The 27700-nt window shown below is 39.1% G+C and overlaps 1 protein-coding gene across 1 annotated transcript; it reads right to left on the bottom strand.

The window, feature by feature from the left end:
- Positions 1–261: 261 nt before the first annotated feature.
- On the bottom strand, positions 262–25104 carry LOC104836035 (opsin-5-like). Its single transcript, XM_010574356.1, has 5 exons — positions 25017–25104; positions 21418–21580; positions 19665–19792; positions 18792–19126; positions 262–896 (listed from the first exon to the last, which is right to left on the bottom strand). Exons 1-5 carry the CDS (start codon positions 25102–25104, stop codon positions 285–287), a joined length of 1326 nt encoding a protein of 441 aa, XP_010572658.1. The 3' UTR covers positions 262–284.
- Between the last annotated feature and the right edge of the window lie 2596 nt (positions 25105–27700).

Raw genomic sequence — 27700 nt, forward strand, 5'->3', positions numbered from 1 at the left:
TATTCTCTTGAAAACAGAGTGGAAGGACGTTACAAAATGCACTGAGGATTTGTCTGACATAGTTCATGATGTGAACACAGTTAACACAACATACTTAAGTTGGCATGGCAAGAGTCATACAGCATTTATAGCATGTCCATGCTGCAGCATGAGTCCCATCAAAAAGTATGAGAAAAAACAGGAAATAATCTAGAAAATGGAGTAGTAGAAGGACTCTTTAGAAAAGTTACATTCACAAATCCAGTATAACAACATTACTGTCAGAGGGCTTCATGCAAGCAGCTCTAGAGGTCTGTAAATGTACAATGCACAGGTAATGCTTCCAAGGTGATTTCCAAGGTATCAATTTCAATGCTTTTTTCTCCCTGCACAACCACCTTTACTGACTTCTTACTGCCCTGTCTCACTTTTGTTTGGAGGTTGCTCTCCAAGGACACAGTTTCTTGAGGAGGGCATTCCATAGCGCTTAGCCTCTCCTGACAGCATTTTGGATAGCTTTGAAAGCATTCAAAAGTATCACTGTGCTTTTCACGGGGGAAATAAGAACATTCTTCCACAATTGGCAGAGAATTACAGCTGGATTCATTTTTCTCCTTAAATGTTCTCAGGCTGGTGTTCAAAGTTGATCCGTAGTTCTGCGGTGCCTTGACACAAAAACAACTCCTGACGCATAACTGTTGAAGAACTGTGAAATCTTTGGTGATGGTGTTTCGGAAATTGGGCTTCAGGAGGAGATAGATAACTGGATTGTAGAGTGTGGATGACTTTGCAAAGACAGCTGGCACAGCAAAGGCTAGTGGAGGAATCTTATCTATCGATCCAAAAGCCGCCCACATGGCAATGATGGCATAAGGGCTCCAGGCAGCAAAAAACCCAATGCACACAGCAACACTCAGCTTGCAGAGAAAAAGAGAAAACAGTGAGTTAAAAAATTTCATGCATGAGAAAAATACCCACCAAAATAGTATATGCATAAAAATACCATCTGATTGAACCTCCTTGTTAAGTGTCCCCAAGTCTTCCATCATACCTCAACTGCTCTCCAAATGCGTATTTGTCTAGCAACATAATTCTGTCTGAAACTTAGTTGTGCCTGAAGATTCAGAGTTAAAATGTATCTGCTCCTACATTTCTCCTCCTCTTCACTAAAGTGCTATGAAAACTCTTTTTGCACCTAAAAGGAAGCCAACCTAAAGAAAAAGATGCTATTCTGGGGAAACACTTGTCTGGATTGCAAAGCCATTCCTATCTACTGTGCAATTCATAAGCAATATTGATTTTCCTGGCTAAAGTCTTCCATAGTTTTACTATTGGTGCTCAGCTGGAGCCACACACAGGCATCTGACAGCAGAAAACTAGATTAATCCTGAAGGTGAATCAAATGCATTAATTTAAGTTAACTCCTACCACATAATTGTTTGTCCTAATAAACTCTATCAAGAAAGCTTTGAAAGGCTTTATTTAAAAAAAAAAAAAAATCTGTTGGGTTTTTTGTTATAAATTATCACAGTGATACATAAAATGAAAGAATAAATATCAGATCTGCAATAAACATAAACCTCTAGAAATCTAAAGTAAACTGTAAGCATCAGCTTGTATAGGAAGACTAACCTGCTGGGCATCGCTCTAAGCACTGCTTATAACTGAAGTGCATGCGTAAAGACAGAAACAAGAATATTCATGCTCTTGAAGAAGCTTCACAAGTCAATTTTTTTCCCAAAAGTGTGTATTTTCAAATAAGGAAGACAGTAGAGAATCCATTCAATTTAGAGTAGTATTGGATCCAAGGGCACAGAAGAAAATAGGTAAGGAAAGTACTTTTGTTTTCAGCTGCTAATCATGCCACCTGCCTGAGCTGCCCTCTGCAAGTGGGAGTACAGAACTGCTAACTAGCTCAGCTAACTGCAAATCCACCACTTCTCTCAGTGGGGCTCTGCATATAGATTCAAGGTTGCAAAAGTCATGGGGTTTTTTATTAAGACAGATGACATTGTTGTGTTTAGAGTGAGAATGAAAGAGGGCCTGAGCACTAACACCAGAGAAACACACATTAGACTTTTAAGGCATAAAGAGCTCTGCAAATGCTATTATTTTCTCCCTAAGTTTAACAGTCTCACAAATTTTATTTTGCAAGGAGAAATGCATGGTGATTGCCAAGAAAAGTGTATCGCAAGTTTTATGAGGAATGTCTGTGACATTTAACTGTTCTTTCTGTTAAGCTAAAATCTGTTTATGAATTTGTGTATGTCTCTAGAAAGCCATCCAGCTATAATAATAGTGACACAGGAGAAATTTCCCATTTATGGGTGATATAGGTGATAACCATTTAAAGCTCTAACCTGTTAGAGCTCACATAAAGTCCAAAGTTAAAGTGATTTGACAGAATTGAGGAACAAGGTATTTTGACAGAATGAGACTAGCTAGGAAACGATGAAGAGGCGAATCCACAAGATGGGGTGAACTTAATTTTTCTCTTTGTTTCCATAGCATTCCATTTCTTTACATCAGCTTAAGGTCTGGCTCTACCTATGGTTATGCTGGTGCCGTATGCATGGGTTTTGTAATCCTCAGCTGTCCGCAGCCAGTATTCAAGACAAACTAAAAGCAGTCTCTGCGGCAAGTAATATGCCTTTGTCCTTTAGAATTACATTAAGAAGGAATGTACATTAGAATCAATTGGTGCATTTCCCAGATGACTTATTTATGGTAGCAATTAATCTTTGGGATTGCGACAGGTTTTACATTGTTCCTCTGAAAAAAGATTTGGCACCTATTTTCAAGGAGCTCTCAGCCAGCTTCCCGAACTGCATCAATACAGTTCCTACAGCAAGCAGGGGATTAATCTTGCATTACTTGAGCTATCCAAAAGTTTATATGCTAAATCTAAGCCAGACTAGGTTCTTTATAACATCAAAGGAAAGAGAGACATATCTCCTAAAAGCAATTGATATTATTCAAAAATCTATGTCTAAAATAGATGTGACGGATTGCTCTCAGATCTTTGTCACTGACAATTTTGGGGCTGTACTTAAGACAACTAACTTTTAGCGAAACACAATTAGGCAAAAGGAACCCCCTTTGAGATATCTGAGCATATCAACTGTACATATACATACATGCATGTAGAAAGAGACTTTGTTATTATTATTTATATTGTCATGCCACATATTGAGAAGTCTGGAGTTTACTACAACAGAGTTTGGACAACACTTAACACCTTCTGCCCATGGTAAGAAGTTTCAAGCCAGGTGTTTGATGAAGTACCTCCATCTCCTTAAGACCAACAAAATGACCAACATGGTTCCAAGATGACAGGTGTGAGGAGTGGGCTAAACAGTGATGCCAGCATGAGATGATTTTCATAAGCACAACAAAAGAGGGGCTTTTTAATGAGGTAGATATGGGGCAACTTTGTGAACTTTCACAAGAAATTCACCAAAGGGCCAAACCAAAGGAAACCTTTGTCTTTTTGTCAGCAAACAAGAACAACAGCAGCATTGCATAAGGACAACAAATGGGGAGACATTGTATAGGCACACTATACCTTCAAAGACATGTCCTTTCGTACACATTCTTGGAGACATGGTGTATTTATATAACCATATCTTAGCTACCTCTGAAATACTACACATGCAGTGGTCAGTTTTCCTAAAATGATCAGAAAAAGATTATTGAATGTACACTGTTCCAGTAAATCTAGAGAGGAAACAAAGCATAACGAGACAGCCATAAAGAGGGATTTCAATTACCTGCATATAAACTGGTCAAAGATAATAGCAGAAAAGTTTTGAAAGCAAAATAATTTTTTCCACAAGCTCTCTCACTGTAAGGGACAGAGTACTTGTGAGTGAGCATTCCTTCTTTCCTACTCATTCATACTTAACTTTGCCAATGACTTCTAAAATATCAGTGCACAATACAGTGGTCAAAGGTTACCTAAAAATATAAGTAGCAGGATAGAAACAAAGCTACATTGGTTCTGGAATTCAGGCCTCAATAACCAACTAGAATTCTATGAATATGTCAGAAAAAAACTCTTTGCTTCTGCCTCAGGTATGTAGTTTCCAGTGATGAGTTCATTTTACCTCTGAAATGGTTGTTCAGAATAAGTGATCTGTACATTTGTTCTTTTATTTCATTAACTGACAAAGGCCACACATCAGCTACGTACACCAGGGAGAACTGTGCATAAGTGAATATGACTGACACCATGAGACAAGTCAGCTACCCTGTGTGATTAATCACTGTGTGATTAATTCGTTAATCTTTATGCTATACTTGATGGACAGTTGTCATGTCTGGCCTTGGGTTTCCTCCTGTGAAGGTGATACCACCTGAGGCAGCAGTCAGCTATGCTTCACTACACAACGAGACCCAGGGAGGACAACAGGCATGTTAGACTATAGCCGAGCCTTTGCATAATTTCACTCAGGACTTGAGCCCAACTTCTCTCATTAAAGTAAGGAAAAGTATATTGCCTAATTTTAGGCTCAGCTTATAACACATAGCTGCTAAAATTGCGGTAGAAGCAAACTGAGCCTCTATAGACCACAAGGAAATCCAGCGTGAAGTTGTGTGGCTGATTAAGGAAAAATGTGACAATGTAATTTAGAAAAATGTGTGCCGGCCTCATAGAAAGGCATAAAAAAAATTAGTTGTTATGGAAACTATTCCAAAAGGCACTGAGTAATTCATTACAGTTTGTAGAAAATAGAGTCAAGGTTTACAATCCAAAATCCCTTAGTGTTAATGGGAAGATGATTTTAATGAACTATAATGGACTTTCTCTAATGTCTTTATTTTATCACGGAAATAGAGAGAAAAGCAGTTTCAGCTCTGAGTTATCTTTTCATAACTGCACATATCTGTGGAAATTTCTAACACTTTTCCTTATCAACATGACCATCAGCAGTGCCCTATTGTTGCTCTGCGGTATTATGACTAAATGCCTTCTTCCCACATCTTACAAGCCAGATTTTTATTTTAATTATTTGTATCTCCACACAAAGACCTCACTGGCCAAAAGAATCCCTACAGTCCTGTGCATCATACAGGGACATAGAGAAAAATACCATCACAGGGTACATAGCATCCCCTATGCACGCCTTCTGACTGGGATGTTTGACATAACATGGAGTTGACCAAGTATAAATCATTTCATAAAATGTAAAAGTTCATATAAATGTGGGTATATAGCAATATAATAATTTCCCAGGGTAAGGCAAGAAGTGATTCACCCTCGCTCTGCCTGTTAGCCTAGACAGGACTCTAACGTAGCTTGTGAACAATATGATATGGCATACAGGGATTTTCAAAAATCTTTTTAAACTCTGCCCTTGTGTGTAGGCAAATCCTATATACAAAAACCTTCTTAAAAAATATCTCCTGGAGAAACAAATAAACACAATTACAAATGAAAAAAATTTCTTTGTGTCTGTAAATCAAGCACAAGGATATTTTTCACATACCAAATATAACGGTAGGTGACACTGCTCAGAAATTTACAGGCAAAAGTCTCTGTTGGGGAATTATGATTGAGCTGGAACACGGGGAAAACATGGTTTATAAGAAGAGCTTCACAACAAAGAATACAAGTTATAGAGGATATTTTTACATTACAGATAAGTAGAAGAAGAAAATAGGTATTCTACGCTTGCAGCATTAAGTCATCTTTGTAGTTAGATCTGCAGCTGGTGCATGTCAGTTCACTCACACAGACTGGAACAAGCCCTGGCTGTTGACACAAGCTCAGGATCTGATTCAACTGTTTCAGACTAGATGTTTATTGGAGTATGTATTGAATAAGATAGGGTGAATTCAGCTTGTTAACACGTTTAAATAAATGATGCTTTATAGGACTGAACCACTGGTGAGAATATCCCTGATGCAATGACACTCAGCCAGTCACCCAGGCACAAAGAGGCAGAAGTACCTTGCTGTCATCCTACCAGAAACAAAGTCATGTTACTTGTTCCCATGAAATAAGTGTAAACTATGCATATGTACAAATCCTTCACAGTTTCCCTCTTAGGATTACTGTAAGTTTCTTTAGTAAGAACACACAATGCTTGGAAAACATACTGGCTTAAGGTAAGTGAAAAACAGATTTTATCAAATCATGTATTTTGAAAACTAATTGAAAAACATAAACCACTTCATCACTGTGGTTTTTATTCAAAAAATTATTACAACAGAAGTATCTTATTTGAATCCTTGCTGTCTAACTTCTAGATTAACTTGTGGAGCTGGTTTGCCCCATATTTTCAATAGAAAATTACTCATTTCCACATGCAAAAGCATATATGCATTTGTGTACATGCTTACTAAAATTATGCATACATTGCTTTAATTGTACATGCAAAATCCTTTGGAGTATCTAAACTTGTTAAAAAAACCAGCAAAATACCTTTTTCTCACACATCTCTAATCACGCTGGCAAAGGAATATGTATTTTTGCATGTCCAGTCCAGATTTCTCAATCTGTCCATCAAGTTTATAAGAATCAGAACTAGAAACACAACACACCAACCACACTTGATACATTCAACAAATCAAATTCTGAAACTACCCATGTTTTTCCACCCCACCCCACCCCCACCCAGGGAAAGTATTTGTCACTTCCAATCTTGTCCTGGTTTCAGCTGGGATGTAGTTAACTGTCTTCCCAGTAGCTGGTACAGTGCTATGTTTTGAGTTCAGTATGTGAAGAATGTTGATAACACTGATGTTTTCAGTTGTTGCTCAGTAGTGTTTAGACTAGAGTCAAGGATTTTTCAGCTTCTCATGCCCAGCCAGGGCACCTGACCCAAACTGTCCAACAGTGTATTCCATACCATGTGATGTCCCATCTAGTTTAGGAACTGGGGAGTGGGGGGCAGGGATTCGCCGCTTGGGGACTGGCTGGGTGTCGGTCGGCAGGTGGTGAGCAATTGCCCTGCGCATCATTTGTACATTTCAATCTTTTTATTACTACTGTTGTCATTTTATTAGTGTTATCATTATCATTATTAGTTTCTTCTTTTCTGTTCTATTAAACTGTTCTTATCTCAACCCACGAGTTTCACTTCTTCTCCCGATTTTCTCCCCCATCCCACTGGATGGGGGGGAGTGAGTGAGCGGCTGCGTGGTGCTTAGTTGCTGGCTGGGGTTAAACCACGACAAATCTGCTTCCAAATAACGATGTCTCCTGGCCTATAGAGAACTACCAACATCTAGAAACAGATTTCCAGATTTGCACTTATACTGTACAGGAACCAGCACAAAATGCATGAGCATTCTCCTCATTTTTTGCTTTCATCTTTCCCTTAACACAGTCACCAAGGTAATTTGCATTAAACTACCCATATTGTAAAGCATTACTCATTATAATTAAGAGAAAGTACATGAAGAATGAGAATATATGCATTACAAAAAGTCTATTTGTCTATACATTTAATTACTGCTGTGAAGCATTATTTCAAAGTTATGTTCCAGGCAGGTTTCTAGCAACTCGCTTTGGCTGAAAGGATTTTAAAAGCCTTGTAGGTAGTCCTAGTATGAATTTGTCAGCTATGTTCAAAAAACCCAAACATATCATATGCCTCAACAGCATTTTCTAAAAGTGAATTAGCATGTAAGTGTCTGGTCCTCAGTGCTGCAAGTCTGAATCATTGCCCATCTTTCCCAGGGGTTGGGTCCAGTTTGTTCTGGCCAGTATAAACAGATGCAAAACATGCTTACTGCAAAAGTGGCATCAGTGAGTGCATTTTTGTATCCTGAGGGATTATCTTGGCAGGCTGGACTGTTTGCATTAGAAAACATGCTGTAGTGGGTTTGTATGGCAAGGTTTTGGTAGACGGGTGGCTTCTGTGAGAAGCTGCTAGAACCTTCCCCCATGTCCGACAGAGCCAATGCCAGCAAGCTCCAAGATGGACCCGCCGCTGGCCAAGGCTGAGCCCATCAGCAATGGTGGTAGTGCCTCTGGGAGAACAGATTTAAGAAGGGAAAAAATGTTGTAGCAGGCACAGAAACAGCAGCCAGAAACAGGAGTGAGAACATGTATGAGAAACAGCCCTGCAGACACCCAGGTCAGTGAAGAAGGAGGGGCAGGAGGTGCTCCAGGCACTGGAGCAGAGATTCCCCTGCAGCCTGTGGAGAGGCAGGCTGTCCCCCTGCAGCCCAGGGAGGTCCACGGTGGAGCAGATCTCCACCTGCAGCCCAGGGAGGACCCCACACCGGAACAGGGGGATGCCCAAGGAGGCTGTGAGCCTGTGGGAAGCCTGTGCTGGAGCAGGCTCCTGGCAGGACCTGCAGCCCCATGGAGAGAGGAGCCCACGCTGGACCAGGTTTGGTGGCAGGACTTGTGACCCTGTGGGGGACCCACGCTGGAGCAGTCTGTGCCTGAAGGACTGCAGCCTGTGGAAGGGACCCACGCTGGAGCAGTTCATAAAGGACTGCAACCCATGGGAAGGGACCCATGTTGGAGAAGTTCATGGAGGACTGTCTCCTGTGGGAGGGACCCCACGCTTGAGCATGGGAAGAGTGTGAGAAGGAAGAAGCGGCAGAGACGTGTGATGAACTGACCCCAACCTCCACTCCCCATCCCCCTGCACTGTTGGGGGGGGAGGGAAGAAGGGAGTGGTGGGGAGAAAGTGTTTTAAGATTTGGTTTTATTTTCTCATTATCCTACTCTGATTTGATTGGTAATAAATGAAACTAATTTCCCCAAGTCAAGTCTGTTTTGCCCATGACAGTATTTGCTGAGTGATCTCTCCCTGTCCATATCTCAACCCACAAGCCTTTCATTATATTTTCTCTCTCCTGTCCAGCTGAGGAGGGGAGTGATAGAGCAGCTTTTGCTAGGCACCTGGCGTCCAGCCAGGGTCAACCCACCACAACACGAAATCTAGGAATGTTGTGAATCATAGGAGCTTCCAAAATAATAATTTCAGCCCAAAGTGCAGCCCAGTATTCCAGATTTAGTCAGAAGCCAGAGGTCTCACTGGGCAGATTTATGTCCTTAGTAGGGCAAACAGATTTGACATCACAGACACTGAGCAGAGGAATTAAGATTGACAATCACTAAAACATGCTAAGATCCTGTTAAGCATGACACAAAAGCATCAGCATGAGAAAAGTCAATCTAATCTTTCATTGGCATTCACTTAGTACCAGACTGCACCAAGAGGAGCATTGCAGCCCTGGGGGCAGGATGGGGCACCGTCATGGTAGGGGTGGCAAGAGGCCAAGAGCCTGCCTGGCACTGGCAGTTCTCTTGCTGGAAAAACTAAGGTGATATCACTCATTTTCCTACTTAAACTATGCAGACATAAAGCTTTCTCCTGCACCGTGCTACTCAGCCAGGCACAGCTGGTAAAGAAAAATTAACCCCCAGAACCTCTCCCCAGCACTCCAGCCATGGTAAAAAGGGACTCCATCTAACAACTAACATGCAGTACCTGGAGATGTATCCTGGACACGAAGACTGGGTTTTATAGCCTCATTGGCTAAACTGCTAAATAAAATAACATCAGGGACCGCTGTCTGTAGCACAGACTAGTACATCCACACTGCATAGTGTTGGGCCTTGGGTGTCACCAGCATTCTCTTGTAGCATCTTGATGGGCTTAAGACATAGTTATTGGGGGTTTGGTGTACATTTTTTCAGTTCAAAGTGGTTTTATGGCAGGAAAGAGAGTATTTGTTGCATGCCCTAGGAGGGGGCATTAGGATCATGTTACAGTGCAGATGCTGCTGGGATAGTACTAGCAAACTGTACAACAGGGAACTGGTACAAGACAAATGTGCCACAGCCTTGCCCACATCACCTTTCAGGAACAGTCCCTGGTCTGCGCTGTCCCCTGGCCTATGCCCGGGCGTGGGTAGAAACCCCGTGAGGCAGCATGCTAACAGCTATGGAACAGGGCAATCAGTGGGCCAGTGCTTGTGACCCTTGGCCTTCTTTTCTTTGACAATGCAGAAATTGCCACCATTTCTTGCTACAACTCCTCAGATTCGTCTGCTTTTATCTACTGCCTTTTGCTTCCTAATTTGATAGGAAGACATTCGGGTTCCCAGTCTTCTGGGTCTGCACTCCTACAGCATCTAACAATAACAGCTCCTTTGCATTCTAGTGACATTTGTTTCCACAACAAAATAATTTTCAAATACTCTAAAATTCAAGGAAACAGATATGTACCTCACACCTGTGATGCTAGGCTGCCCCAAGGATTCAAGACTAGTTTACATGAACCAGCATTTCAAATATCAAGTGAAGATTTCAATATAGTTAAAAAATTATGGATATTAAGATATTAGGAGCCATTGATGATAATTTTCTTACCTTGTCATAGCCCAGCATGGAGCTATAATTGCAAACTTTTAATAGATGTCATGTTTAGATAACAATATAATAATTACATAGTGGGCTTGCTTTTTAATTATAATATATATAAATACTGAATTATCTATATATCTGTCGTAGTGTGTAATTTCAGCAAGCTTTAATGGAGACCATGTAGATGCTTTAGATCATTCAGTCCTTAGCATCTACACTTCAGCATGTATGTCACTATTTTAGCACCTGCCTACAATTTCGACAGCTGACCATGTGTCAATTCTCTGTAAATTCCACCAGATCAGTACAAGCTGCAGATCTTCAACCAGCCTGCAGAACTCCTGTTTAGGTCTCCAAATATAATGCAGTAGCTTTGATGTAACAGCCAACCTTTATATTTAAAAATTTCATCTACAGAAGAATAATATTGTCCAGAAATATGCACAGAATTTGATAATATGAGAGTTGTGTAACACTTTCTTAGCTATGCTTCACCCTCAGTATAATGAACTCCCTTGGGCCTCGGATGAATGTTTGCTATACCAACAGGTTCACTATAGCAAAGAAGATTTAGCAAATTCTTCTAACTAGATAATCAACTGACTAAAAAAATATTCACTTTCACCTGATCCTTCTATACCTGTATGGAGACTACAACATTATTGCTTAAGGTTGTCAAGATTATCAAGAATATTAGTAAGAAGGAGCAATGTGCAGAAGGCATGGAAAGCAGAGTTTCTGGTCGAGTTCAGGAAAGATACTTTTGAGTTAGGCCATGGACTTACAAAACCCTGTGCCCCTATGGATCTTTTAAGAAGAGAAGAACAACTGTAGCCTGTAGACACAGACGAGGTAAATCTGCATGCTGTCAGGGCCAGTCCATCCAACACGCCTGAGACCAATGCTAGGAATACGCAGGGAAGCAAACTTTCAATGAATTCAGCATCTTGCATGTCTTGACTTGAAGTATTTCTCTGTACAACAGAGAACCTTGCCAGCATATGGATGTTCTGGGTCAAAAACATTAATAAAGGGTACTTCATTGTAATAATAAAGAGAGTTTAGAATAGAAAGTTAGAAGTAAATTTTCTGGGTTTTAAGAAATACATTGCAAAAAGATTTTGAATAAGAAGTCTTGAGCATTAATGAATTAGAAGAATCAAGTCTTCCTGAGATCATATCATTTAAATTGAGAGGACTACATGTTGTCCTTCCTGTGAATCATATGTGGTCCACCATTTGTCTCTTATGTAGAACCTTTTGATTACTTTGACAGCCAAATGCATTCTTGTCTGCAAAACAGAAAAGAATATTTGCAGCAAGTGCTTAAGTTTTCTCAATTTATTTATGCGATATGCTTATTGCAGCAGAGCCTTAAAGAATTCTCAGTTCCCAGAGGCTGCAAAGGAGAAATGGGCTCTCAGAAGGTAATTAGATAAGGTTATGACAAAGCCCATAAAATGCTTTTTTCTTTCCTTTCACTTTTAAAGGAATTGTTATGGGTGAAGCTATTCTGCTGAGAATAGAAAGTTTTTCCTACAAATTGTTTCTGACAGGGTAAATGCAACTATTTTCAAAATCTTTGAGACTTAGTCCAAATACATGCTTATAAGCAGCAAATTAATTCCACTGATTTTTTTATTCCTCAAGGGACTATTATAACCTCTACTTTGTTTTTCTGCAAAATAATAAGCCAGTGAGCCAATGAATTTCTAAAATAGAGGAAGAAGTAAAAGAAATTAGAAATTCACAGGCTAAGCTTTGAAAATTCATGTAATGAATTTTACTCATCCCTTCAGTCAACAAAGCACAAAAAAATAAAAACAATAAGCTACTGTTACCATGGTTCAGAAAAAACCACCTGATTCATATCAGTGTCTGCTCTAAAACAAGTCAATGGGCCTCTTTCCAATGATTACTCTGCTCTCAAGACCTGGAACAGATCTTTGGCAGCATTTTTTTAAGCCATCTGGCATTATTTTGTTCACTTATTCTTTTGTACATAGAGACAGCATCTCACTGTATCCGCTCAGCTTAATGGTGCTGAGTTGTGAATGATAAAGTTAATTCCTTTTCAACTGTCTTGCTAAAATATGACAAAAAATATTTTTAATGCTATCTAATTGCTACTGGCCAAAATTTTTTGGTACCTGCCTATTTATTTTAAAGTGAGTCCTATGATTAGTACAAAGATTACAAAAAGTATACATAAACAGATATGCCCTCTCCTGTACTCAGGCGCTACTACATATTGCCTGTATCTTAAGTAGAAACAGTGCTGTAACGTAGCATAAACAAGTACACATTATTTAAAATGTGTACTTCAGCTAGGTATCTTCAGTGCAATCCATTCTCCTTGCATCATGGACTACCTTGGTTGTCATGTAGATGGGATCATTATGTGCATCCCGATGAATTAAATACTTAAAAAATTAAACACAGTCTCTACTTGTCCTGCCCTAGGGCTACCTAAAGCGCACAGGTGAGGAAGATCTAGGCTCCCTTGGAGCCAGAATTCCAGTGATAGATTTAGGGCCAGATCTCCTCATGGGGATTTACACCTACAGAGCATATCCAAAGCTGTATTCTGCCCTTCCTTGTCACCTCAGCACAACTTTTTCTACATCTCATGATTTGCAAAAGCAAAGTTTTGTTCACAGTCAGTATCCATAAGTACACATGCATCATACACCAGGCAAAATCCCAGCAAGCCTCAATGACCATGGGAACCAGCTTGTCCCAGCACCCACTCCCATCTGCTGAAGTGCAAGGGGTCTTCCTAAATTTCACTAAGGATCTTACCGGTGTATCTTAGGCCAGACACCTGCACAAACAGCTATCATGGCTTTATTCTCAGAAACCAAGGAGCACCCAGTGCAATTATGAAAGCTGGGAACATAGCCTTCTCATTGATCTGGGTCATAGATGATAATAGGAGAACATAAACGTATAATTACTGTTCCCATCGCTTGATATTTTCCCTCTCTTATTTTGATACTATGGTTTCAGTCTCCTTTTTGAAGGTCATTTTTCATCAAAATATAGAAACCAGTACTAAAAGGCCATCATTTTTTTCTTTAGTGTCCTCCTAGGACACCAGGGAGCTACGCACTCCAGAGCAAGGTCTAATAAACAGTGTGCCATAGAGAAACCACTGCTTCAAAGTTTCTAAGTACAGTCACTACAGTAATGTCTGAACAGAATGCTACCCCTCTGAGACAACTAGCTAGGCTGACATGGACAAAATGGCTGTCATCCCTTCATCCAGCCCTTGGTCACCTAAGATCTGCTAGTTCATCCACCACCATCTGCCAAGATGCTGCCTGTCCCCCACAGTGGCTCACAAAGATGAAGACAGGTTCCTACAAATCCCTTCTGCTTACTGAATTTATGTTAGTCAGGTAACATGGACCCCAAACTCAGCCTCTGGGTCCTTGAAGACTGCAAGACCCACACACCCAATCTCATGGACCAGCCACTGGCAATGCTCATCTAGCTCTTTCTTCAAAAGCCTGCAAGAGCAGAAGCCTCTATTAGAAAACTGCAGACTGCCTCTCTGTGCAAACTTTGCTGATCATTCAGGGCACCATAAGTAAGAGCATACCAAAGCCTGGAGGCAGAAATATGCAGGAGGCAGAAGCTAATGGGCTAAGCACCAGGAAAAGCAAGAGTGGTTCCTGAATTTGAGTCTTGTAGCTAATTATGACTACACCGGTGGCCTTAGTTTGGTAGTTTGACCTTGCTCCAGTTCTCATTGGTAAGGGAAATATTGGCCATAATTTCGATCTTGCAGAGTTTTACCGTACATAGAAATCATGCAACTAGCCAGTTAAACACTCTGCAGAATGGTAGTTTACTGACCTGTAAAGCCAAGGCATATTGCAATTGCATCTTGCAAAATATTCTAAAGCAACTATGGCAAAGTCTGAAAAGCAACAGATAAGAACAACTGATGCTATTATTCCTACACCAGGAGGAAAGGAATTAAAATAGTATGCATCAGACTGTAACAGAAGTCTGATGAACTCGGGATGGCTAGAGGCTATGACACACCCTTGATCTGTCCTCTTTTTTCCTCTGTAAATCTTTTCCAGATTAAAAAAAAAAAAGAATAAAAAAAAAAAAATTGTACTTTTGCCCAAGATGCCTGACAACTTCATAGGACTTGCACATCTGGAAAGCCTAAGGTGTAGCGGTAATTACTATAAATTAACTAGTCAAATGAGACTACACAAAAACAAAGACAACTTTACTGAAAGGTCTAAAGCATTATAGAAGGGTTTGTCTGAGCCATGCTCACATAGGAATCTAAAAGCACTTCTTCCTTCACTTTTCACTATTACAAATGTTTACACTGCACAAAAGTCAACCATAAATGTGATCATCTGTATTAAAATAACAGAATCTTAATTTCACATTCTCCCCAGATGAAATGTCTGTTTTCTGCCATAACAAGCCCTGACAGCAAGACACATTTAACATGTTCTTTATCGGTCAACTAGATTCTCCCATGCTTGCCCAAAAGCCGATCGCCTCCACCTCAAATCAAAAAATATTATATAGCCAATAGTGTAAGTAATGCAACTGTAAGTTTGACATTAAGACTGTGTCTTCATGCAGATTGTCTCCCTTCACATGCATTTAGAAACAGCACACTGACCACTAATCCCCAAATGGCTTTGAAATGCCTGCAGCAAATAGCAACATTGCTGTACCTTACAACTAAAGCATCTGTTTAAGGTGGAATAGAATCAAGAAAGGCATTGAACAGCTGTAATTCTTCTTTTACTTCAGGAGTAGATTTACCCATTATAATGAATTATTCAGATTTCGCATATTATATTCTACTCTGTAGGCCTTCTTTGAAGAGTAACCTTTATCCAATTTGTTCTCCATTATATTTTCTATTATGGTCATAGATATTCCCATCTGTAATTAGCCACAGTTTTCAAGATTGCTTGTACCAGTGGATATATAATACTTCCCGTTTCAGAGCAGTGTGACATCCTCGATTAATGTTGGTAACATTTCTTATTAATTTAACAAAAAAATAATTTAATGAGGATTAAAAAAAATGAAGCACTATGTCCATGCATTGTAGAAACCCAATTTAAGACCAATTAACCTCCACAGTGTGTAGATTTGTGTTGTTTCTCTGCAAATCATTGTATTCCATAATAAGAACAAAGTCAGATACTCAGTTTCTTCAATAAAAAATACTAGGAGAGAGATGTGAACTATTCAACCTTCTCCTATTCAGCCAAATGATATATCAGTGTTTTAAATCAGGTAATTCAGAGGTATAAAAATTTGCAGCCACAAAGAAGTACAAGTTAAGTAGCAGGAGATTAGTCCAAGGTCATACATGAAGTTTGAATCAGAACAAAAAACTGAACACAATCTCTCAGGCCAAAGGCTTACCCCTCATGATTTAAATTGAATATAATACAGAGCATTCAGAGATGGTATTTGGACAAATACTTGACGAGACATGAAGTTACACTTATGGTGGTTTTGCTCCTGCAACATCTAGGGGGAACTAGGATGTGCTTCTGAAATGGCTTAATCCCAAGGAACTCCTGGAGAAGAGGCAATTTCCTACATCTCTACTTGCATTCATGGTATTTAGCTGTCTTATCTACATGCTCAGAGCATGTTTTCTCCAGAAGCTGGCAAACCCAGGCACCTATGAAGAGATCACATGAGAACAATAGTGTCCTCTGTATGCATTACAATTGATTTTTATGGCACTATATAACAATAAAATCAATATCAGCAGTTAGCCAACCTTGCAAATTCACAAGCACAAAAGTGCTAATTGCACTGTACAGCTCCCATTACATTTTCTGAAAGTCTTGCTATTGTCATTCTAAAATAGCACAGAAAAAAACACTACTGACAGATCTTTTAACATGGGAAGTAGATTAGTGATAGTGAAAGTTATCTGTATTTTGTTGCTTTTTTTAAATAAAAATATTCAATTACCAATAAACAAATGGACTAAAGTGGGCCTAAATTGAATGCTATGGCCTGGTTATGTTAATATGGTTTAGGAAAGAGATAGCCACTTAGTGTGCAGAGCAGTACAGATTAAAGCAAACTGCAGGAACTTGGGAAACCTTTGTGCTTGCAGAAGAACCTGTGGCATTTCCCTGGAGCCTTGTAGCATAAGCAGCCACGAAGCAGGAGCTTTCATAATTCAGTTTCTGGGCTTAGCCAGACTCTTTAAGTGTCTAAGTCCCATTTTAAGTGCCCAAATCATTGTCTGTATTTTGCTTTTCAAGACTGAAACAATGTCCAAGCACTTCAGCTGAAGCTGGACCAGACCATGGAGGCACTGGTCAAACCTGACCAGGACTCCTAAGTTACAGTGACCTGATGTCAGAGGCAGGATGGAAAAGGCTGGAAGAAGAGTGGGCTATAAATTGTCTCTAAATTGACAGGTGCTACAAGGTAGTCTGTATTGTGGCTCAAAGAACTATGGTTCAACAAATAAACATTCCAAGTATACCACAAAATTGACATATTTGGGGTGGATTGTTTTAGCAGTTTCCTAAGAAAGAAAACCCCCAAAGTGTCTCTTCTCTCCTCTCTGCTTGTATGAGTTGGACTTAAACCATCATCTTAGCAGATGTCTCCAAGAGATTATCATGCATAAGTAATTGTTGTTTGTATTATTATTATTCCAGGATAAGATTGTCTGCAGATAAGCAGTCTCAGAGTAACTCAAAGAGTTTACATTCTAACAGTGAAGATTAGAGCAATTTTGAGGGGAAAAAAATCAGGGAATAAAAAGAAGAAATACTCGTCAGTACATGATAAGCAGTTCTATTAGTGTTCCAGCAGCCCAACCAATATCATCCTCTATGATACACCAGCATGACTTTTTGTGTTAATACCACAAAGGAAGTTTTGAAGGAGATATTGTTTTCTTTTTGCCAGTGTTTATTATAAGGAATTCATACGAATGACAAGTACCATTGAATATCCACGCACATTTCTGAGTGTTGTGAGCATACAGTGTAACCAGTATATGGTGTTCATTCTTACTGAACAGGAGTATAGAGGTTAATTAGGACAAGTTATGAAGAATCTTGAAAGTTAATTAAACAGTTAAAAGATAATATCTTGTAGTCAAATGAAAGACTTAAGAAAATTAATGTCTACTGAATATCCAGAATGGGGCAGGAATATACTTAAGAGCTTTAGCTGGAATATGTTCCATCTAAGAGTTATTAAAAAGGAGTTGATAAGATGTGGATGTAACTCTTCAGTTCCTAAACTGGGCGGATTGAGGAAGATATTTAGGTTACAAGACCATGCAGTAGACAGGAGGATGCCATTTCCCATGGTCGTCAAAACCAAGATACTCAAAGGGAGAGACAGGACAGATGAAGATTTCTACTGCAGCTACGCTACACTTGGTAATCTGAACAGATGTCAGAGAGAGACAAAATTTGTGAGTATTAAAAAGATAAAACAGGTCATCTATACAGACACAGATCTGTGAGATATCCAATTGTATTTGGAAATCAAAGTATCCATATTCCTGAACAGACAGAGAAGGTAAGAAGCAAAGATGATTCCAAGCAGAAAGTTGAAGGGTGGTGAGGAATGTACTTTGAAGGACATGCTAAACAAATAACTAGAGAAACAAGAGAAGGATTCACTGAAATCAAGCAAAGACAAAGATTTTCTGCTGGAGATAATTAAGACTCAAGAGGTAACACTCATGTCTTTCAATAGGTACATTATCTAAGAGTGAAGCACACCTAATGTCAGCTGCAAAGTTCCTTTTCTTATTTTTGGTATATTAGAAAGAAAGATGCTGATCTTCTCCTGGAAAGGGACAATTTGGGAGCAGGAAACAATTTCCACAACTCCGGTGACCACAGGTTTAATTTTGCTGTATAAGCTAGTGGAACAAATCTTCAGAGGCTTTGGTTCAAAAAGTATTTAGAGAGATGCACTTTTCTGTGACTTTTGTCCTTTCTTCAGTTATACACAAGAGAATTTGAGCTCTACATTACTATTTAAAAACTTTAACGATATAAAGCTTAAGCCTGGACCTCCTCAGATGTCCATAGCTGAGCAAACAGAATTCACTCACTCTAAACCAGACGGGCTTTCATAAGCAATGGTTCCTGAGCCTGAGACTCAAACTCAATTCTACTTAGTGCTCCAATTTTTAACCTTCCTTTTGATCAAAAGTCTGAAATCTTAATTTTTGCAAGTAATGAGGGTCTGTGAGCTCAATTATCACCCTACAGACACAACACAGCTAGTATTTGTATGTTTAGCAATTCATTGCCATAGAGCAAATCTGCACAAGACAATACTGTTATCTGAAATAAAAATGCAGTAAGGACCAATTTTCTTTTCCATCTTTATTCCCTTCTCAGGAACTTTCTTGGTCCTTAGATGGTGCTGCCCAGCTGTGCCAAAAACAGCTTGCCAAAGGCTAACTTTCAAATACCTTGACAGTAGTGGTTTGCGCGTTGCTCATCCTGGCAGGGCTGGAGATGTGCTGTTCCAGTGCTTTCCTGGATTCTTTCACAGTTACCAGAATAAGAGAGTAGGAAGTGACAATTACTCCGCAAGGGAGAATAAAACAGAAAAAAAAGACAACTACAGTGTAAGACGTGGCCACAGCATTTACATTGGTGGAACGCCAGTCAATGCAGCAGGCTGTGCCGTAGGGCTCTGCTCCATATTCTCCCCAGTGAGCTAGGGGAGAACAGGCAAAAATTGCTGCGTAAGTCCAAGCACAGGCTATCAAGATTTGCCCATGTTCTCTCCTGAACTTGTTCCCTGGAAGACACAAAACAATCAGTGAAGATCAGCATGGTTGCCATGTCTGTGTGGAGTTTCCCATATGCAGGCAGCTGAGCAGGGTAATTAAGAAGGATAGCTTTAAAATATTATAGCATATTGAAGGTTTGTAAGAATAGGGCATGGGTCGCAACAGTCTGCAAAAACATTAGGTAGCTGAATTCTCTGATACATGTAGGATACTTAGCAAAACATAGATCTGTAGGAATAAATCTCTATCAAAATCAGGCAATAAACTCTGAAAAACTTAGTTTATTCAGGCCAGCCTTGCTTTCAGATCAGAACTCTTATTCCACGTTTCCAAATTATCACCCTGACTTAAAAGACCTTCACATTAATCAATTGCATATAGCTAGCCCTGTAGTTAATTATCAATGATCACAGAAATAAGAATTGTTTGACTGGATGGAATAGATCTCTTCTATAAAAATACTCTCCAGGATATGGAACCCAGAAATGGTGGTCTATGTTCACATAAAAAAAATTTGAGTAATTTAAGACAGAAACATTAGCTTACCATAAGCTGGAAAACAAACTTTGAGGCAGCACACAGTGCTCAGTATCGTCAGTGTTGAGAGACTGCAGATCCCAAACAGCACCCCACAAAATGCATAGAACAAGCAAATCTGTTTCCCATACAGCCACCTGGCAAATAAGCAGGAAAGTTAATTCTGAGATGCTATCCTTCTTTCTTAAATGTAATACTAAATGGTAGAAATATATTTACAGTTGTAGCCTTAAAAATTCAATAAAACTCCATGATTAAATTATTTGTTGGTCAATGATCAACTGCGAAAGATATTCTCATTTGAAAAACTTACAGCCAGTTAAGTAATCATGTCCTGCTTTATTTTTATGATTCACATTTAAGCTTGTTTTTTTTTTAAAGCAAAGCAGTGTATCTTAACAACAATCATTCTGAAAAGAAAAATCAAAATGCTTGTCACTAGTAGGCCTAGATCATAAAATAATAGTTTATTATTATCTGCGATCTTTATGTATATTTTCAAAACTAGTTTTCATCAAAATCAACATGTTCTCTTGTGAAGGTTCTCCAGAAGAATAAAAATTTGATCTGAATCACTCTACCTCCTCCCTTTCCATTCAGACACCAGGAGTATTTGCAGTAGCAGTTATCAAAAGCCCCATTCTAGATTTTGAAGATATCATCTCCATTAGTCAATATATTTAGCAGTGTTTTAACACAGAAAGTAATGAAGTAAAAACTGAGTAATTACTGGATTTTTTTTCTTTTATTTTTTATTTTGATGCCAAAATGAGAGAAAACTAGATGGGAGAAAGACAGAGATTTTTTTCACATCAAACCAAATACGTTTTTTTCATTTTGGTTAACTGAAAAGAAAAAAATTACTCAGTGGTTATGTTGGGTGAGGTGCTCTCCGTCTCTTTTGTTAAATATATTCTACTGAATTACATTATTAAACATGCATTCCTAGGTTTCTCAGTAAAGTATTTTGGGAAGCCAAATCAGCACTGCATATTTACATCTGTACATTTGCAAGACATTCTGCAACAACTGGGATAGACCAAAATGTTACAAATACCATCCTATCCCAAATCCTGCAGAACAACTCCCGACAACCAGTTCTGATCTTCCTTCACCTTTGCTATCTAGTTCCTTTCTTTGAAACACTTTCATACTGCCTGGCTTGCACAAATACTCTCTGAGGTCTAGTAATGAGCCTCCTAAGCCTCCCAAACTTTAAAAGAAGATCACAAAAAATAGATCTTTCACAATGATATAAGGTTGAATTCATGTGGATAAAGAGAAAGAAGTGGGGAAGGAAGGAAGAAGTTCTAAATTCAGAGTGTTGGCCTAAAAGTTAATCCAGAACACTACGTTTCTATGCATCATCACTACCGCTACTTTTGGAGATCATAAGTAAATTCAGGGCTTTCTTTTTATGGTACCAAATTTCATTGTCCAACTGAAAAAAAAAATGAAGCATTTCTCCATCACTTGAATAATATTACCCACAAAGGATAAATGCAGTAGGAAGTGGATGTCTGGAATGCAAATCTTCTCAGCCCTACAGAAATCAAAAAGATAGTAACCTCAAATAGACAAAAACACTAATTAACACTAGCAGTCCACAAAGCTGCTGTTACAGAGCATACTTCTCTCAATCCCCATAATTAATTCCCACTTTCATGCCAAGCAAAGGGGCAGAGTAATTCGGTCTTCTTCACTGACACAGACCTCCAGAGCCTGCAGAGGATGTTAAATATCATGTGCATAGGGAACAAACCTGTGTGAAAGGCTGGAGGTTACAGCTAGAGGGTACAATGTCAGAGTCATACCAAGGTCACTGATGGCAAGGTTGATAATGAAGTATTCTGCTGGTTTCAACAAATTCTTTTTCTTGTAAGAGACGTATAGGAGAATACTATTCCCAAACAAGGAGCATATTCCTGCAGAGAAACACAGAATATGAAGAAGAAATTATTTTCAGCCATCCTTTTTTTTTTTCTACACAAGAATAATGTGCTGCCATCACACCTAGTAACTTGTCTCTTTTTTATATTTGCAGTTTTCTCTTTGTTACATTTCAATTTTTTTTTTATTTTTTTATCATTTTTCCTGGTTTCTTCCTGTTTTTTCCATCAAACTATCTACAAAGATCTAATGAATAATTTTATCCATTAAATTAACTGACCTGCCAAAAAACATTTTTTCCTGTAGGAAGCTGGCATTAATTAAGCCAGAGGCAGTATCCAGGTAGCACTGCACACATTTTCCTGTTTCCAGGTCTAGAGCTCTCTGTTCACTAACCCTTCTTCCCTTCTCTTGAGGCATTTTCTCAGAGGTGCCTGTTATAGTTCCTAGTAATAATAGGCAGTATAGCAAGAATGTTGAATTATGCATGAAAGAGAAAAATGTAGTTAAGTAGTGTCTCTACTGTGTGTAGATAGAACTATTTTCTCTGGGAATGCTGGTTTTACTATGAGACCTGACAAGAAACTTAAGAAGACTGCATGTAGCCTAGTAGGAAACACGCAATTTGCTCTCTATCTTTAAACTGACAGTATCAAAACCAATGATGGATACAGAAAGTTAGACAGGAGTTAGGTGACAATCAGTTTAGAAGGTCAGGCAACAGTCAAAAACCGGAGGTTTAGGCAGCCTTTTATAGACACACAAGAACAACACTTTTGAACATAAAACTTCAGAGGGCCATGGAAACGAGAATGCCTAATGAATGGGAGGGTCCCTTAATTAATGCCATGTGAAATCAAGCTGTTGAAGAGAGACTAAGTGCTTTTGTAGACCTCACTGCCTGTTCCTGCATACCTTTGGAAAAAGCAACGCTTTACCTATAGAGTAAATATTGATATAGAAATTGAGGTTAACAAGTTGCATAGAGACTGCAATTTTCCTAAATATTCTACAGATTATGATATTTTCTCATAAGGAGACAGCAGATTAGCAAGTAATGTTAGACACTGATACTAAATTCCTTTCCAGCACTGATCTCGTTAAGCCCATTTAAGATATTTGTAATTTAAAATCTTCTGGAGAGAGAAAAGATATTTTCCTTCAATTCTGCTTCTGCAAACGTGCAACAATTTTGTTTCTAACATTTTTCTTCCAAGACTTCAAAATTATAACAATGAAAAAAGAGTAGAAAGCGATCATTTTGTTTAAAATTATTATTTCCATTTTCTTTCCACATTTTAATATTTTTCAATGTTTCAATTACATTTCAATCTGATTGTCACTTGGTATCTCTAAAAGGAACATTACCTAAGCAGAATCAGGTTGGCTGAGGTCAAAGAGCACAGATCATCAGACTATCAGGATATGCTCTTTCACTGTTCCTAGTAAGATTAATTTTAACCAGAACATAAAAATTGTAGCCATATCAGAGCTATCAGTTATATCAAACGTCTTCAGTGGTTATACTATAGAAGAGTCAATTATCACACTTTTCCTTAGCAAAACCTTCATTTTATTTTTTGCTTTTATTTCCCATGGTGTTTGTTCTTGTCTGGATTACCAGCTTAAGTCCATATACAGTTTTTCAGCATGCACCAACTGACATCCCAGCCACTTTGGGATGTGGTTGACTGTATGGTCAAAGCCATCCTTGTTCACATATCTTTTCATTGTGAAATTCCTGGAGGGAGAGATTGGAAGAGGTTTCATCTAAAACAATTTTTTTTTCCTATTTAAGCGTATAATTTTCCTTTCAAATATTTTGTGCAACTTTTACAAAATACCACTTACTGGAAGCCTCTTTTCCACATTTTCCATTCCTCTTCATATTAGTAAATGCTGGAATAAACTGCTTAGTGAGTTCATGGAAAGTTTTTCAGAATCTTGACAAATTTTGGTCAGTAACAGTATAAGGGGTCAGCAAATGGACTATATGCTCTATCAGGATCACTCCAAGCTCCATTTTCTATGGCTTTATGAACATACTGATTCTGTTTTCTAAGCAGGGCTTTTCAACAGCTTTGGTACAACTGACACAGTAGATACTGAGGATACATCCTGCAAAGAGACTCAGTGATCTGAGTGTGGTTGATTATCATGGGATCCAGAATGAGAAAGTTAAAAAGAAAGTTATAAGGCAACACTACGTTGTATGACTAGCTGAACAAAGATGGGAGAGGAGAACATGGGACAGACAGGAAATTTCATTATTTTATTAGCAGTGTTGTCAGTAAAGAGGTCTGCATCTTATTTGTTGTTGATAACATATAGAAAACACCAAAACCAGAAATAAAGCTACACAAGAAAATTTCAAGTCCATCTGGTGGTAGAAAAATAGCATGAGATTTCTGATAAGAAATTACCCTACCATTAGCTGAACCAACTCTGCAAATTCAGGACTACAAATACTGCAGGGACGTGTCTCTAAATTGACATGTACTGTCCAGCCAGGCTATAAGTCTCCTCTCAGACTCCACTATCCATATACAGCTACACTCTAAAATAAATAGGGCTCACATTCATTTAAATTTTTCAATCAAAATGTTGAGGAAAACCTGTTGAAACACATGTTAATCTTTGAAGCCATTAGGATGCAAATATTCATTGACAGGACTAGAGATACAGGTTCACTCTTTGTTGGTGCTGTATTTATTTTGCATTAATCCCCTACTTCAGGGCTAGCATTTGTTGCCTTAGGGAAGGAAAATTTCTCTTAGGACATTCATTTGGCTGCTATGTTTTTCTTTTTCACCCTCTTCTGAAGCACCAGGCATCACCCATGCCTACTGACTGCACCTAACAAGGGTGGCCATTGCTCTCCCAGATGTCTGGGTTGCCTTTCCTGGCCTCTGGCTCATGGTTACACTGACCAGTACATTTAAGATTGGATCCAGATTTTTCTCCTCAGTCAGACCAGGACTATGGAGGATGTTTGCCTCCTCTCTAACAGCACAGCAACCTCCACAGAAATCGCATTTTCTAAGGCAGGGACTGAACGTTGGCCAGAAACTTGATCTTTCCTGCACCTTTCCCAGACATGTTAACTATGGCTTTTGGTATTTTACTTCAGGCATTAAGAGGGGTCAGAATATGTTGTTCTATGGTTTGCAATGATGTGTAGAATAGACGCTCTCCTGTCTAGACTTAACAATGACCACATGGATGCCGAGAACTGCCAGGGCCTCAAAAACCAGCGTTCCTGTCCAGCTTGATATTCCTAGTACTGAATAAAGTTTTTGTACCTAACATAAATCATGTTAAAAACCTTCTAATGATTTTACTCTATTCTTTTTTTCCCCTTTTTATGAAAATAGAGAAGTTCATCTGTGTCAGAAACAAACTACTTTTACAGTCAAGTCTCCCTACCACATCAAATACCGCCAAAGCTCTATACCATGAAATCATACTTACCAAATATCATATAACATATTCCAACAACAATATCAGCTGATTCTGTTATTTTGGACTGGAATGTTGAGTCACCAGAAGATGGGCCCATCTGAAAAACAAACAGGACATGAAAAACAAACAGGACACAGTATTAGAAATTCAGTATCCAAGTAGGTACCTGTGAGCTCTCTGCAAGACTGTAAGCTGTTTTGCAGGGAAAGGACAGGGAGAATTTAATTTTGTTATTTTCTGAATTAACAATTTATTTATCTGAATGGAGGATGCAAAGAGGATGGACACAGGGTCTTTTCAGTGGTGCCCAGTGACAGGACCACAGGCAATGGGCACAAACTGAAACACAGAAGGTTCCCTCTGAGCATCAGGAAACACTCTTCTACTGTGATGGTGACCAAGCACTGGCACAGGTTGCCCAGAGAGGTTGTGGAGTCTCCATCCTTAGAGATACTAAAAAAACATCTCAACACAGTCCTGGGTAACTGGCTTTAGATGGTCCTGCTTGAGGAAGGGGTTTCGACCAGAAGACCTCCACAGGTCCCTCCCAACCTCAACCATTCTGTGATTCTGTGTAATTTACAGATGAAATTGCAGCCTAGAGCTGAGGTAAACCAATTTCTATTAATTTGAAGGACTCATCCAAATACAAGAATGTCACAACATTACAAATGCAATTGGTGAGCAAGGATGCATTAAATTTTGGAAACTTGCCTTGGCTCAATAAGGTTTGTTCCAGAATGTTACTCATCACCACTTTACAACAACCAGAGGAACCAAGGTAGGAAAACTTAACAACAAGGGATACAGAACTGCAAATATAAACCTAAAACAACAACAAAAAAACCACAACAAAAAAAAAGAGAGAGATGTATGAAGAACATCAGAATAACTAATAGATACAACAATGTATGAGATACGTGTATGTATGCACTTAATTCTAAAACTTATTTATACCATTTAAATTGTAACTTTACATAGGGGTGAGCCAAATAAATTCTCTCTTTCCTTCTGCCTTGCACATGAATTTCACTTTTATTTCCCATCCCTGCCCTCCACCTTCCTGAATCTCCCTCACTGAGTGTATTTGTAATCCTGTCTATAGAAACTTGTGCTTCTCCAGCCCAGAAATTAGCAAAGTATATGAGAGAGTAAAGGGCTGAAGGTAAATCAACAGCCCTTCCTTTAGTGTATAGCTCCTGCCAATTCCCTTAAACTACAACAGATTGAATTCTCTCAGATCTCAGGAACTGGGTTATTAAATTTTAAAGAGTCTGCATTTAAGATATCCTATGTGTTAACACTGAACATAACTACAGGTGTTAGTATAAAGTCTTCAGCAAGGAGACATACTGTGTGACAAGTCAACTCAATGGGATATTTCTCAGCTTTTCCTAGCAAAAACCTTTGTGAAGAGAATTACACTAATGAAAAAGAGCTTCTGCCAACTGTCTTCATGTTGGTCTGAGACACGTACTGGCGTAACTCAGAAAAATGCCGGTTACCACTGTTCTCTGCTATTCATGTGTTCAAGGAGCCTGCTTTGGGACCAGCACTGTGATGCAGTCCAGACCTTACTGACCATGCGGATGAGTGCAGGATCAAAGCGAGGACAGTAATGTGTGATAAAATTGCAATAAACCTGCTAGAGCCATACCTGGATATGTAGATGCTCTCACATACAGGGTTTAACACATCATACAATTTAAAGACAAAGACCTCAGGTGGATCTGTCTTCTACCACAGGTCTAGCAAAGGTTAATCTTTGTGTTTCTTTGTTTTTCCTCCTCTCACAGATGCTGTTGCTGTATTGTCTTAACCAGTATTAGAGAGATTATCTGGAGCTGTTCTTGGCAAATTGAAGTTACCACAAAAATATGATGACAAAAGCTCAGCAAAATCCTCCAGCTATATTCACAGCCCTTTGCCTTGGGTAATGGTAAATACATTTCCACTGCCAGTCATTTCTCACTTTCCCTTTGCTTCCATTGAGTTTCTTATTGCAAAGGGAAAGCTCCGGTCTCCTGCTTGATCACTGCGGACCACAACAGGCTCCGGCCCCATCCCCAGCACAACAGCAGCTCACAAGGAATGAAGCAGCAGCACAGACTTACACCTTTGGCTTGGTGGCAACATGGGAAAAGTCAAAGAAAAAGCACCTGGAGGAATGAAGTCACCTTAGCAAACAGCTAGAGCACCCAGGTCACATAGCACTTAAACCCACTGCCTTTTAGCTAACTGGTGTGTATCCACATTAAATAATGACCTTGTAGCTGCATTTCTTTCTTTCAGGGCAATAAGGCAGGGTATCTAAATTCAGCTTGACCGTCTTCCCCACAGTTTCCTGTAAGCTGTTTATTCTCCCAGTTGTCTGTCAGTTGTTTCTACATAAAACCTTCTTCCCCCAGTTGCTGTATAATCCAGGACACCTCCACTGAAGCCAAAGGGGATACGTGTTTGTTCACCAGGTGTTCACTCAGGAGGAATTTTAAGCCACATGCATAAGACTAATAATATTTAGATTTAATCCTTTTACCAATATTTGTTCCATTCATTAAGCAGAAGCAGTAACAGCAAGATTTTGCATTAGAAGCCTCAGTTCTAGCATTTTCCTGGTGGCCAGTGCTGCAGCTTGTGACTGCCCTCAAGAGACCGCAACAAAAATAGTGACAGGACATTCATCTGCTTTTTCC

The sequence above is a fragment of the Haliaeetus leucocephalus genome, unplaced genomic scaffold (genome assembly GCF_000737465.1).
Source record: "Haliaeetus leucocephalus isolate CR32 unplaced genomic scaffold, Haliaeetus_leucocephalus-4.0 Scaffold428, whole genome shotgun sequence".
In the NCBI taxonomy this organism is placed as follows: domain Eukaryota; kingdom Metazoa; phylum Chordata; class Aves; order Accipitriformes; family Accipitridae; genus Haliaeetus; species Haliaeetus leucocephalus.

What these genes read in the sequence shown, in the direction of transcription:
- LOC104836035 (XM_010574356.1), bottom strand. Translation starts at nt 25,104, where the DNA reads ATGGGCCCATCTTCTGGTGACTCAACATTCCAGTCCAAAATAACAGAA. An exon ending in ACCTCCAGCCTTTCACACAG is followed by an intron (nt 19,793 to 21,417) that starts GTTTGTTCCCTA and finishes CTTATTTGCCAG; the next exon opens with GTGGCTGTATGGGAAACAGA. An exon ending in AGTTTGTTTTCCAGCTTATG is followed by an intron (nt 19,127 to 19,664) that starts GTAAGCTAATGT and finishes TGTGTCTTCCAG; the next exon opens with GGAACAAGTTCAGGAGAGAA.